This window comes from Hetaerina americana, unplaced genomic scaffold (assembly GCF_022747635.1).
Source record: "Hetaerina americana unplaced genomic scaffold, ioHetAmer1.1.p SCAF_5, whole genome shotgun sequence".
Lineage (NCBI taxonomy): Eukaryota > Metazoa > Arthropoda > Insecta > Odonata > Calopterygidae > Hetaerina > Hetaerina americana.
The window spans coordinates 65,227,984-65,242,160 of record NW_027287095.1 but is presented as its reverse complement, the minus strand read 5'-3'; the positions used below and the strand labels follow the sequence as shown (position 1 = coordinate 65,242,160).

General features: G+C 35.8%; 1 protein-coding gene across 1 annotated transcript; it reads left to right on the top strand.

Moving 5' to 3' along the window:
* Nucleotides 1-345: 345 nt before the first annotated feature.
* Nucleotides 346-13,245, top strand: Mtpbeta (mitochondrial trifunctional protein beta subunit). Its single transcript, XM_071593035.1, has 11 exons — nucleotides 346-479; nucleotides 711-894; nucleotides 970-1,157; nucleotides 1,237-1,424; nucleotides 1,550-1,724; nucleotides 3,388-3,518; nucleotides 4,325-4,452; nucleotides 9,301-9,388; nucleotides 9,477-9,627; nucleotides 9,881-9,969; nucleotides 13,001-13,245. Exons 1-11 carry the CDS (start codon nucleotides 413-415, stop codon nucleotides 13,046-13,048), a joined length of 1,437 nt encoding a protein of 478 aa, XP_071449136.1. The 5' UTR covers nucleotides 346-412; the 3' UTR covers nucleotides 13,049-13,245.
* The last annotated feature ends 932 nt before the right edge of the window (nucleotides 13,246-14,177 follow it).

Here is a 14,177-nt window from a genome sequence, read left to right as displayed (position 1 = left end):
CACTTACTGCGATATTTCCTATCATGTATATTATCGCATCTTTCTCTCAATTATTTCTTTTCGAATGATGAATATGATTTAATTTCAACTGAAGATTTAAGAAATAGCGGTCAATCATCTGCTAGAAAGCTAAAGAAAATCCCATGCCACTATTTAAAAGAATTTATTAAAATTTAACTGTATGCCGTCTTAAAATAAAATCCTAAACAAAGTAACATTCCGCAAATAACAATTTCGTCATGATTAATTGTGAAATGTTCCTCAGAGGTCCTTTGACATTTTCATAATTCAGAAACAAATTTTCTGATTGGTGGAGGCAATTTAGGTAACGTTGGTGCGCCAGGTGACCATGACGTGACAACGTTGCATTTACGTTGGGTCCTTCTTGAAGCTTGCGGCTAGGGAGGGAATAATGGCGTCTCAAGTAGTGAACACTATTTTAAAAGTTAACAAAACCAGACTTCCTCCCATTGGGTATGGTATGTATGCACATATTAATTGGACTTCATTTCTTCACATTCAATAAATTTTCTCCAATCTGTGCGCTGTATTGTGTAAGATATTTGCTATTGCAACAGTCAACCACGAATCATTTATCACTGCATCAGTTATCAAGGTTCTGAACCATAATGCACATGAAACATCCAAAATGCGGAGTAAATCGCTGTTTCTATGTTATACGAAAATTAATTTAACGTTGAATATTTTAGGCTCAGTTCGCCTGCTTTCTCTATCTGCCACGAACCACAAGCAAGAAAAAACTGTGAAAGGAGCTTTTAAATCTAGAACGGGGACAGATATTGTTTTCGTCGATGGCGTCCGAACTCCCTTTCTCTTGTCTGGTACAGATTATGCCAGGCTAATGCCTCACGACCTCGCTCGAAGTTCTTTAATGTAAGAGAAAAAGCATTGCTGCTACTTAGTATGCCCTTTGAAGTCGAGTAGTAATAGCCGGCAATTTCTTGACAGGGGTCTGATGAAGAAAACTGGCGTGCCAAAGGAACTGGTGGATTATATCGTGTATGGAACTGTAATACAAGAAGTAAAGACCAGCAATATTGGCCGAGAAGCAGCCCTGAGTGCAGGGTTTTCCGACAAAACACCGGCCCACACTGTTACAATGGCATGCATAAGTTCAAATGTCGCCATAACCACAGGTATGTAGACTCGAGAATTGATTGAACCTTGAGGGTATTCCTTAAAAGAAATTTGTCATTCCTGCAATTATTATTTTAGGAGCTAGCCTGATTGCTTCTGGGGTATATGATATCGTTGTCGCTGGTGGTGTGGAGTTCATGTCTGACGTGCCTATTCGCCACTCCCGTAAAATGCGAAGCCTCATGCTAAAAGCGAATAAAGCCAAAAGCTTGCCGCAGATGCTTGGGTTACTTAGCCAGATTAGACCAGGCCATTTGGCCCCCGAGGTGAGTCATGACTGGGTTCAATTCTGTTGTGGATAGGTTTGCCAATCGTGACCATTTGGTAAATTTAAATGGCGAGTTAAAGAGTTTGTGTACTGTGTTTTTAATGAAATTTCTAATTACTTAAGCTCCCAGCTGTAGCAGAGTTTTCAACTGGAGAGACTATGGGACATTCTGGAGATCGCCTTGCTGCAGCATTTGGTGTTACACGAAAAGAACAAGATGATTATGCCCTTCGCTCCCACAAATGTGCTCAGGAAGCTCAGGAAAAAGGTTACCTCACGGACATCGTGCCTTTCAAAGGTAATACACAATCCTTGGTTATTAAGAGTATATCCGTGATATTATGGAAGCATTAGTAGTTTTGAAATAGTTAGGCTTAGTACTTTAAAGATTTGAGAGTTCATATTTACTCTTACATTTTTTTAAAAATAGAAGTGAAACTTTTCTTGTTCTGGGTTAAGGAGTTCATGCATATTTGGCCATGTTTATGAAAATCACTGCTGTAAACTTTCTTTTAAATCAATAGAACATCTATCAGTGGAAGTATTTCCTCCGTTTCAAAGCCTACTTTTATGTTGGAGGCGAGTCAATTTTGTGTGCGGTTAGATATAGTTGTTTCCCCATAACGTTTTACATGATAGTGGTAATATTGAGAAAAATACAACAGGTACATGATATCGCTTACTACTAATTGGGGTTTGTAAGCAAAAGCTCTTCACCAAGTGAACTATCTAACAGTGTGACTGAGATAGTGTTAATGCTTTTGTGTGGGGATCAGGTTTCAGTTATTTTATTTGGAACCTGTGTCATTTTATGGGAGGCTTTAATGTGTTGATCAGCCTCTATTGTAAAACATACTAGTGAATTCTGTTTAGTGGTTTCCCGTACTTTTTATTAGTATCCTAAACCAAGTCCAGCTATTGCGATAATATTTTTTTCTGTCTGATACAAAGCATAATTATGTTAAAGAATATGCTATTCCATTATTATTGTAATTTTTCCATGAAAGCTATGAATATAATCTTTAGGGTTTGCTTGAGCAATTGGAATGATAGTTATAAGTGATGAACATTATGTCACTTATTTTGCATAAGACAATTTGTTTTAATGAGAAATGCGTAGTGTGATACAGGGCAAAAATATGAGCATGGCAAGACATATATTCTGTATTTTTCATGCCACCACATGCAGGACACTAAAAGAGTATATTGAATTCTTTGGAAGTCCAGTTAGAAAAATATATGAGAGTTAAACAAAAATTAACATGGAAAAAGCCTTGACTATATTGGTAGGAAATTTAGGTCACCAATTGGTTATCTTATGGGCTCACTGGATTAGTGAGGTAATAGTCAACCAAAGATCTGCGAATGGGAAAAGTTGACATAGCTAACAGAGTTGCTTTGGATATGACAAGTTCTGCTTGGTGATCATTGACATAAATCTTAGAATTTCCTCTTCATCATCAAGTTCTCTCATGTATATCATGTTTTAGAGATGGCTTTCAAACAAGCTATTTAGTAATAATATTTCATGCTTAATTTCACTGGTGAAGTAAGTTTGTCGGCATAATTTAACCTGTTGAAGTGAGTGTAGAACCAATATTTTGCTAGGGTAGTAAGGTGGTCCTTGAGTTATTTTAATAATGGACCATGGTTATGGTTATTCTTGAGTTTTTGTTGGTTAGAAGTGTAGATATTGCTGAGTGAGGAAACAACCTATTAAATTCTGATGTTATTGGTTTGTTCCAGTAAAAAGGCCAAATTATTTGTCTTGTACTTACTATGTTTAATAAAGTCAATAAGCTGCTTAAACTGAAGTTATTAAATATGGCTGTTTGTGAAAGTACTTCAACTAATGTAATTAAATTAAGATCGATGGATTCTATAAAAAGTGTACATTGAGTTATTTTATTGTCGAATTGAAATGTATAATGTTTTGTTAATTTTTAAAATTATATATTTAGTTCCTGGTGTAAACAACCCTGTTGTGAAGGACAATGGAATTAGGGTTTCCACCCCAGAGCAATTGGCAAAGTTGAAACCTGCTTTCATTAAACCTCATGGGACAGTTACTGCTGCCAATGCATCATTTTTGGTATGTTCATGAGATGAAATTGTGCTTCATTGCCTTAAAGTTAATCTAATTACTATTAAAAATTCTATCATACTTTGTGGTATTTATCATTTTTCATTCAGGAATTCAATTGATATAGTATTAGGGTCATTTCCTTTCACTTCTTAAATTTTCAAGATAAAAGGAATTACCCTGGCAATTTCATTTGCTTTAGGGTACACTTAAGGTATATATTGCTCCAAGGGCTTATTCAGTGAGATCTCATAATTGTCATCCATTGATAATACCAAGGTTGTAAAATGGCAGCCCTGGTAATTCACATTTCTTGTGTAAGAAAAACTGGACGTCAGTGGGGTCATGATGTAAAATAAATATTTCATCATTAATGAGGCTTGGGAATCACAAATCATTACTTAATAACCTCTAGGAGAAGGAAACTGATGCATTAAATGACACATCAAGGACCTTTTATACTCAAATCTATATCCCCAATAATGACACCAGAGATGTAATTCATCGTTGGATGGTTCTTGTAGTTATCAATGTATTACTGTTATGTCTTACTAATTAAATATCAACAAATGATTTTACATTAGTGACATTCATAATTTTTCTCATAATGCCAATGCAGATTTTGGAAGCTAATACACATGTATACTTGAAAAAATACTTTCTTAGAAGCATACAAACCAAAAGTGAAGTCAAATCCTTGGTTTCGATATGAAGCATAATGATTTGAGGAAGTGGCACATTTTAATATCCAAAGTGGAAGTGGAATTTGGGAAAGTTCTGAATAAAAACTCTTGACAAAAATTTCCACCTTGCAGACTGATGGTGCATCTGCCTGTATGATAATGACTGAAGCAAAGGCCAAGGAACTTGGATTGACTCCAAAGGCATATTTGCGGGATTTCATATATGTCTCACAAGATCCCAAGGATCAACTCCTATTGGGGTAAATATGTTACAGAACTTCAATTATATTCTTAGGTTGATTAGCATTAATGACGTAGTGAACCAAGATTACACAGTAATGCTTCCCTATAGTTCTTTTTTGTTGATTTCTTACTTATTATGGTGTTTCATACATTTTGAATTCTTTGATTAAATGATCTCTTGATATGGTTCCATCCATCTCCATCATCTCAGGTATGGGATAGTGGAAAAAACTTCTCAAGTTTGGAATTTGCTGACCTTATTTTGTTTCCCATGAACTTTGAACGACAAGGTGTTGGGGTATGACTAAGTTCTGATGTGCTGGCAGTACAACTCTTTTTACCTAAGAGGTCAAGATCACATTTTTTTCCTGCCTATTTTCTTTTAAACTTAATTTGCAAGTGATTCATGTATCCAGTTTAAAATACAAGTGTTTACTGGAATGATATACGCTTTCGTGTTTGGGTTATCATTAATTATTCTCTTTTTTCTGGTAACTCAGGTTGTTCCAAAGAATAATAATTGCCTTCATTAGCCCCAAACATGAGTTATGCACTATAATTCAAATCATTTGCCCAGCATAGTTATGCTTCGATGGATAATACCGAAGCATAAACAAATTGTTGATATTAAAGTTAAAAGTTAGAATTTTCTTGTCTTTTAACCCTCTTAGTGCGGCGGGAATTCCGGGGGTACTAGTGAGAAGTGCGAAGGGTAATTTCAGAAAATGTATCACCTTAGGAAAAAAAACATTATGAAGTTATTTGTTTAGATATCCATAAGCAGTTTTTTTATTTTAAAATAAAACATTGTAGTTAATAATGATGTTATACATTCACATCATCTGAAAAATAAATGTAGTTATTACAGTATTATAAATTTGAAGAATATTTTTTTAGCAATAATATTACGATTTTTAGACACAATACTTATATTTTTTTTTAAACATTTTTCAATAAAACTACGATATTTAAATATAAGAAAGAATCAAAAAGACATGTAGGAAAAATTATAAATAAATAAAGAAAAACCAGTGAATTGCAAATTTTTTTGGCAACCTCTGCATAGTTCGATTTTGTTGAAAAGGTTGATCTCACTGAGTCCAATTGGGACTTTTCTCCTTTTCATCGGGCAGTTCATTTAGCACCTATGGTTAACCAAACATATGCTGTGCACACCTTTTTCGCACTTTATGCACACTGTGCGGGACCTTTTTCTCTTTTGGCCATGTTTTCCACTACAAACGACACAAATTTTTTCTTTTCTCCCCTGTAGTTGCTGCAGTCCAGCTCTTGATCCATGTGCACTAGGAGATGAGTCACTCTCTGTCTTTCCGAGCCAATCCTGCTCAAGAGACTATAACACATGATGTATATTGAAGTCTTGTCATTTTTCTAATGCGATTATTTTCTTTGTATATTATATAGGAATTGAGAACCATACGAGCTATTACACAAAATACAACTTGCTTCCAATACTTTACGGTACGTCTTTCATCCAAGTATGAATACACCATCATATCAGATGTATAAATCCCTCCCATGTAACTATTATATAAATTTATTATTTGTGGCCTAACCATTTCTTTGATTTTACCATGCCGCTTCTTACTTAGATGAGTGCTTTGCGCTGTAGCTTTTGTGGAAAGCAGCAGAACAGGATTTTTTTTCCCTTTGCCCTAAAAAAAGAATTTCACCACTTCTATAATATTTTCTTTCCCCCATGCCAAACTTTCCTTTCAATTCTTTGGGAATGTTCTTTCTATTCCTTCTCAATGTTCCTCTCAAAAACGTTTGTTTTTTATACAACTCACGTGCCAGATCAACACTAGAAAAAAAGTTGTCCACAACAACATGGTACCCTTTCATAAAATAATTACCTACAGTCATAAGATTTTATACGACCACAAAACTAAGTCCATGCTCCTGCAAGTCTTTCTTATCTTCTTTATTCTTCGCACCACGATAGCAGTAGAAGGCCAGACAGTAGTTCACTACAGAATCGCAGAGCATCCAAAATTTTATGCCCCATTTGTTGTGATGTTTATTTGGTAGGTATTGAAGTAACTGTGAATGGCTTTTAGTACCAACTAATGTTTCGTCTATGCTAAGGTGTTCATGGGGAGTATAATGATGCCAAAATAGGCGATTAGCATGATCAACAATGGGCTGAAATTTAGCAAAAGGCTCATACTTTTCATTGCCTAGTGGGAAAAGTTTGGAACTACCTGTGAGGTGGAAGAACCTCAGAAGTAATTGAAAACGATCTCTAGTCATCATTTTACTGAACCACGGTATGGTGCGAGAATTTTTTGCCCAGTAAGAAAATATGGTTGGCCTCTTTGTTATTCCCATTTCTAGTAAAATTGCAAGGAATGCTTTCATCTCGGTCACTGTCACATCCCGCCACTGCCTAACTCTTGATCTTTGCGACAATGTTTCTTGGGCGGCTAGGAACTGTGCTGCATACCTGTTGGTTTCCTGTGTAAATAGATTCCATAGCACGGGGGTAAAAAACAAATTGAAATATGCCCTTGGGTCAGCAGTAGATGATGGTGCATGCTTGGGACCCGGTACTTGATAACTGAAGGCGTTAGTACTCCAAGTGTCACCGCCTTCAGAGATAACTTGGAACTCTGGTGGCGGAATTGCATTGGTCACATCATAGTTCCTTACATCATCACTTTCTTTGATAAATCTTGGCTTTTTTCTCTGAATCACAATTTCGGAGTCACTAGAGTCAGAGTTCACTTCATCATTCTCACTCTCTTCATCTTTCTCCGAGTAATCGTCGTCACTGATTGATAACAAGTAGTTAACCAATTCTTCATCTACTTTATCTTTCGAAGTCTTTTTAGTTGCCATTTCAATCAACAAAAATGAACAGAAAAGTGAAAAAATATGTAAATGCTTGAAATCACATTTGATTCAATCTCACTCTCGCAAGGAGAAAACCATACTGAACTTCCTCAGCCAAGAGAGAAGAGACTGCGGCAATGTGCTTACAATCTAAAGGCAGAAAAAAATGAAATTCTAACTCGCAGAGAACTGCTGACAATGTAATCCATTACACAGGGCGCAATTGATAAGATACGACGGACGGCAAGAGAAACCAAAATGATTACAAAGCAGTGCTCTCATTTCCATTGTCTCAACAAAGTCTGAATAAGCAGGTATATATCAACACCACCACACCAGAACACATTCAAGAGATTACAGATGAAAACAGATAAGTAGCCTTTCAGTGGCTTTTCATAGTGGAAAGACCACTCTGAAAAAAAACGAGCAAAGAATTAGGCTGAGCTTCCTGACCTGAACAAAACTGAACGAAAAATTATAGTAAGATTAATACTTTTTGAAAAGCATTTAAAATTGCTAATAAAAAATTACTTACGTATTTCTATGGAATTCTACCTATCGATAGGACAAAAACCATAAATTATTAATGAAAAAACCATAAGTTACAGCGATTTAAACAATAGCCTACGCACGAGCCGATATATCGGCCCGCCGCACTTTTCGCCAGGGATACGAAAGCCGATATATCGGCCCGCCGCACTAAGAGGGTTAAGCATAGTTAAGTCCTAAAGTGTTAATAAGTCACCACAATAGTCTATTACGAAAGTCTATATTCTTTATGCATCTCAAAAGGTTATTTTTTCAGTATGACTTATCAGATTGTCTAACTGTGCAGCTGGAAATGTTGATTTGGAGTTGTACAAGAAATATAATTTTAAAAAGATTCAGAAATAAAGTGAAAGGAGCACAGTTATTCCTCATATACAGGGTGCGGCAACATAACTTCCTTTTTTGAAAGCGGTATGCATTTGAAAAAAGGAAGTTAAGTTGCCACTTCCTGTATGTATACATATATATTATATATATGAACCATATACACAGTAATCAACCTGAATGTTGGTTTGGTAGGTGGTAGTAGAGTTCCCCTGGTTCTAAGCCTGATGGCATGTGAAATCCCTGTGCCGGTTATGGTTTCGCAGGAAGATCTGGCACCCGAAAATTCACAGCTTGGGTGGAACTAGAGGTGCACAGAGAGGCTTGCCTGGGAAGTAAGCCTGGGCTCTTTGGTCAGTTGTCCACTCCACCCATGGACTACCACAACCCACGTATATGTAATATTCAGCACTTCATGCACGTGTTGTCAATGACTGTCCAGTTAGGGGCTCGTCCTGCACACTCTCTAAGCCATCTTCAAAGAGCTTGTGCCTCATAAAAATTGCAATTTGTGACATGCTTTCATCCTTGCTCAACCATACCTGATTTCACCAGTCCAACACAAAATTTGATGGAGTACCGGTGTTTAATCTTTTTTTACCCTTGCACCGAGTCACTCAACAGTGGTCCCCAAAAATCACAATCTAGCCTGAATGAAGGCTCTCGGACAATTGGTGCTTTGTGTATGTTGGAAGTTCAGACCGAGCCTGCATCGTGAGAGTGCGCTGTGATGTACAATTACCTCATGAAAAAATTGGTCCCAATACTTTTCATCCATACCATGTTCAAAAGTTTGGCTCACACAGAATTAGAAAAAATGTCATTCTCTGCTAATACATTGTTTAGTATGTGGGTGAATGCAGAAAGGATTCGCACATTTATTTAAAACCTGACCAATTTCCATCTCCTTACTCCTTTAGCAATGGTGGTTGGTCAGCTTCTTTTGATTTCAGGATACCCTGTTCATGTAGTATTGGCTAGTTTCAACTAATGGGAGCATAAATTGAAAAACCTATTGATTATCAAACATTTTTGTCCAAGAAGTCCTTATTTCTCTAGGAAAAGGAGAAAAGGCACCTAATCATCTTCATCATTCTTTAGTCATTGTTACATATGTTTTTTTGTATTCTTTACAGACCCACTTATGCTACACCAAAGGTTTTGGAAAGAGCTGGACTAACACTTAAGGATATTGATGTCTGGGAGGTCCATGAAGCTTTTGCGGTACATAAATTTTGAGCTGTTGCATTAGAATTAAATGAATAGTTTCTTTGTATTATTCAACCACTGATGTTTACCTATCTCCTTTTAGGGTCAAATATTGGCCAACTTGAAAGCCATGGATTCAGACTGGTTTGCAAAGACCTACATGGGTAGGAATGAAAAGGTTGGTGTTCCTGATTTAAACAAATGGAATAACTGGGGCGGCTCTCTTAGCATTGGCCATCCATTTGCTGCTACTGGTAAGGTTTTATTATCTCTTTTACCTTTCATTGAAATTGCATTGTTCAAATTGTCTATCTGAGTGATGCCCATTAATTATAAGGAAAAGTAGTTGATCCATTTGACCAAACTCTCATGGACAGTCGTAAAGTGGGTTTGAGCGACTCTTCAAGTAATTACTGCCGTAAATCCCCAAGCTTGTAGTGTTTTATTTTAATTAAAGTTTTTTACTGGGAAGGGATGATTATAATACCAGATATGTGCCACTTGTAGGTGTACGTTTGACTACCCATGCTGCAAACAGGCTCATTCGTGAGGATGGACAGTATGCTTTGATTGCTGCTTGTGCTGCAGGAGGCCAGGTAAGATGTTTTTTTTTAGATCATAGTATTCATACTGAATCCAGGTATGAAGGAAAAGTTGTTTTGATCAGATATGGTTCCAAGAGCTTTTATACTTGGTTGGACTAGGTTGGTGTAATGCCATGCTGCATAGAAACAGAAAAGTTCACTTCAATCAAATTCAACATTAAAAATCTCCCTTTAGTAGCTGTTTTATAGATATTCTTTATTTCAAATGCAAATGGAAACTGTTCAGTATTGTCAAGTGAGTACCAAGAATCACATTTTGACCATATAATGTGTAAGCACAAACAGACAGCATCACACTTAATGATACATGGTTATAGATACATCAGCATTTTTGCCAAATGGTTTATTAGTATATTTATTATTTTTATTATATAATTTCCAATAATTTATAATGGTTTGACATGCATATGTCCCATGAACTTATGGAGTACAAGCATCCTGTGCCAAGATGTCGGCTACAAGATATCATCTCGTCTCATCATAAATGCTCAACACAGGGTGTATCAGATATATGCTAAAGCAATTAAGAGACAACAGGACCTGCAGACCTTGAGTACTGGCTGTATGGTAGTATACGTCTCTGACATTTATTCAGTTTCCATATTTATAGCCATCATCTATGTATTCTATGTAGTTCTGGAAAAATTGTGAGCAAATTGAATTATTCACCCCTGCGAACATTTGATATTACCATAACAAAATGAAGCTTTGAAAGATTGCTTTCAGTGAAGCCCAACTACCATATCATACACTAGTTTTTTTATCATTGCCATTAGTTTTTTAAAAACAAATCATTCCTCATTTAAATGAAATACATATTTGTAGTAAGATGATGATTCTACTTCAAATGCCTATAAAAAACAAAATTCACCTAACTCAATCCTTTTTCAAAATACAGTATGCAAGCCCTTATATGCTTTATCAGAATTTGTTTTGCCACCATTTATTGCCTTTTCTGGGTTTTTTAAATTAAATTACCTATTATTCCAATATCTATAAAACCCTGTTTATGCATTATTTAATTTTCCCAGTACTTCCCGTTTCTCAACTATACGGACACTTTGAAACTTTGTTTTGTTATACATTTTGCATAATTTCAGAAAGACTCCTTTCACTGCCTTGGTAAACTACATTAGTGGTAGTAATGAGGGCTGTTTGAATGAAGAAACTGGGAATGATTGGTTAGGTTGTAATTAGTGACAGAAAATTTAACTTATTTATCATGCTGTATGCCATATAGCCTAGCTCCCCAAGGAAAGGATGAATTGAACTCATTTCTGAATCAACTTATGTAGAATAATTTATGAATTCTTATGGTAGGTTATCTTGGTAGATTACAATTGCAGAGGATAAGTCATGATATATGAATACAATTTCAAGTGAGCAAGAATGTTATCACTGAATCTTATTACAGTTTGCTTTTGCTGCAAGTGAATTTAATATTCTGCATTGGAAAGTATAAGAGAAGGAAAGTATGAAAAACTAGAATTTCAATTGTATTAATTTAGGTTAGTTTCAGTAACATTTCTTAATTAAAAAAACTTCTAAGCTTCTTTAAAATTTTACCTCCTTTGTGTATTAGAATGATGCTGATTCATATATCTAGAATCCTGTAAGTTCTCATTACATCAAACATGTATGACCTGTCTTGATTGCCTGGTGCGTAGACTGATAGTGAGGTGCATAATTATTTGTCCAGTCTGCCAGTTGTAATTTTTTTCTTAGGATGTGAGAAATTGCATTTTTAATATCATTAGTTTTGAGTTGAAATTTTTTCCAGCTGTCACTAATTCCAAGGTCTCGTTTCATAAACTTAGTTCTTTAGTTCTTAGTGATGGGACACCCTTTTTATTTGCTTGTATACCATCACATGACTTAGTACTACAGTGGTGGATTATTGGTCTGGAGTTGATTATGAAATTTTATACCTTCAGATACATACAAATAAATTCACACGTACAATGTCACAAGCCTATTTTTTAATTGTGGACAATTAAGGAACATTACTTGGAGTGAATGTTTAAATCATTTACCCCAAGTGTTTCCTTTGTCAGTTTTCCAATAACTCTGTACATTATGTCAAAATGTGATTTGGTACTTTTAGAGAAATCATGGATAAGGGAGCACATGAAATATGGAAAGACATGTTAGATCTGTTTTGAGCAAGTACAATGGAATTGCAGGACTGCATTTTTCTGTTGGAAGGAAAAATAGCTGTTTTATATGAATAATAAGTAAATTTATGTATATATATAACAATCAGTTGCAGTAGTCCAGGGGTAGAGCATTGGACTACTGACAGGAGGGCCTGGGTTCCTAGGCAAGCCTCTCTGTGCACCTGCAGCTCTACCCCAGCTATGTGATTTTTCAGGAACCAAATTCCTCTGGGAAACCATAACCAACATAGGGAAAGGAACTGGCCCACCTGTCCTGATGTGTGAATTTCACTAGTCATAGGCCTATATATACATTATTCAACACATGCGTTTATATCTTAATTCAACCCAATATAAAAAAAACCATAAACACAGCCCCAAGGTCAGTTTAGTAGGTGATGGTAGAGTTCACCCAGTACTAAGACCAACGGCGTGTGAAATTCACACGTCAGGGTAAGGGGGGCAAGTTCCTTTCCCTGTGCTGGTTATTGTTTCCCAGGAAGATCTGGTACCCGAAAATTCCCATAGCTTGGGTGGAGCTGCAGGTGCCCAGAGTGCCTTGCCTGGGAATTGCACCTGGGGACCCTCCAACATCCTGCTCACTGGACTACCACAACCCACTCAACCCAATATATAAATAGAATTGAAGCATTCTTCAATATAACTTTAATTTGGCAAATGTTGATGTTTATAATTTTATTTAAAATATTTGCTCCTTTACTTACATTATTCATTGCATTTAATTTGGTTAGAAAAACATTGTGCCATACACTTGGGTTATTTTATAAATTTCTTAACTCAAACATTGAAAGTCCGTTTAGAAGTGCATTTATCCTCCCGCATTCTTGTTTCTTCCTTATTTTCAGGGGGTTGGTATGATAGTTGAGCGGCACCCAGCTGGCAAGGCCACATAATCCTCCTCAGACAAGACTGATTATGCAATTGCAATGCAATCTGTGTGTAAATAGATCACTTTGGGAACAATCATGGAGAAGAAAATATTGTGTTATCTTACATACATTGTGTTTGGCTTGTGAATTCTTTCTATTTGTATAAATGTATCCTATAAAGTTATTTTATCAGATAATATATTTTACAATGCATTGTTAAATGTTTTATATTTAAATTTGTGGTTTTATTGTTTGAATGGGAATGGTAAGGTTTTTTTTTTTAAACATCCAGCTTTTGTTCCAATTGATAGAAAATATTGAGGGACTTACATGTCATTCACTTTGTAATTACTGAATATGAAGTTAATTTTGGTTAGGATCTACACGGCAAAAATAAGTAATGCCCTGGGAAAAATACTAGCACTTTTACAAAGTTAAAAATTCTTCAAAATACTCTACCCATGCATCAATACACTTACAGTATATCTGCAATGCCTGGAAGGCATCCTGAAACTCCTTGACGGGAGTGTCTCTTGGGGACTTTGCATCATGCTTTTGGATGTTTTCCATGGTGTCCCAATGCTTTCCTTTCAGCTCCCACTTCTGTCAGGGAATCAAAAGAAATGTCTGAAGGAATTAAGTCCACACTGTAAAGGGGCTTGGGGGCAGGCGGACTCCCAACCACATGTTTCCGACTGGTTTTATCCCGCTGCGATGGATAGTCAGGTCACAATAAAATCATACACATGACTTTCATAATATACCATGCCCACTACTTTGAAAAAATAGCTATGCATTTTAAGCATGTGGAATGTACCAACCGAGATGGTGAGATGGAATTTCTTATTTGCAGATATGATTTTATCATGATGATTCATTTTAACTGGAAAATATATAGCCTATGGATTCTATAAATAATTCTGGCTAATGATGTATGAATTTTCCATAGGTGATCTTCCTTAAAAATAAATATTCATGTGTTAGGGTTTTCAACTCCTAGTAGCTAGTGGCTTTCATTAATTGTGTACTGTACAAGTTGAATACTGAATATTATAACAAATTTAATAAGTAATTTAATCAAGAAAGAACATTACCAATGCCATTGTGCAAATAATGGAAATTATTACAGACCTTTGATACATCATAAGTTTAC

Coding starts and splice junctions, on each gene's coding strand:
- Mtpbeta (XM_071593035.1), top strand. CDS start 413: ATGGCGTCTCAAGTAGTGAACACTATTTTAAAAGTTAACAAAACCAGA. Junction 4,453..9,300: donor AAGGATCAACTCCTATTGGG/GTAAATATGTTA, acceptor TATTCTTTACAG/ACCCACTTATGCTACACCAA. Junction 9,389..9,476: donor AGGTCCATGAAGCTTTTGCG/GTACATAAATTT, acceptor ATCTCCTTTTAG/GGTCAAATATTGGCCAACTT.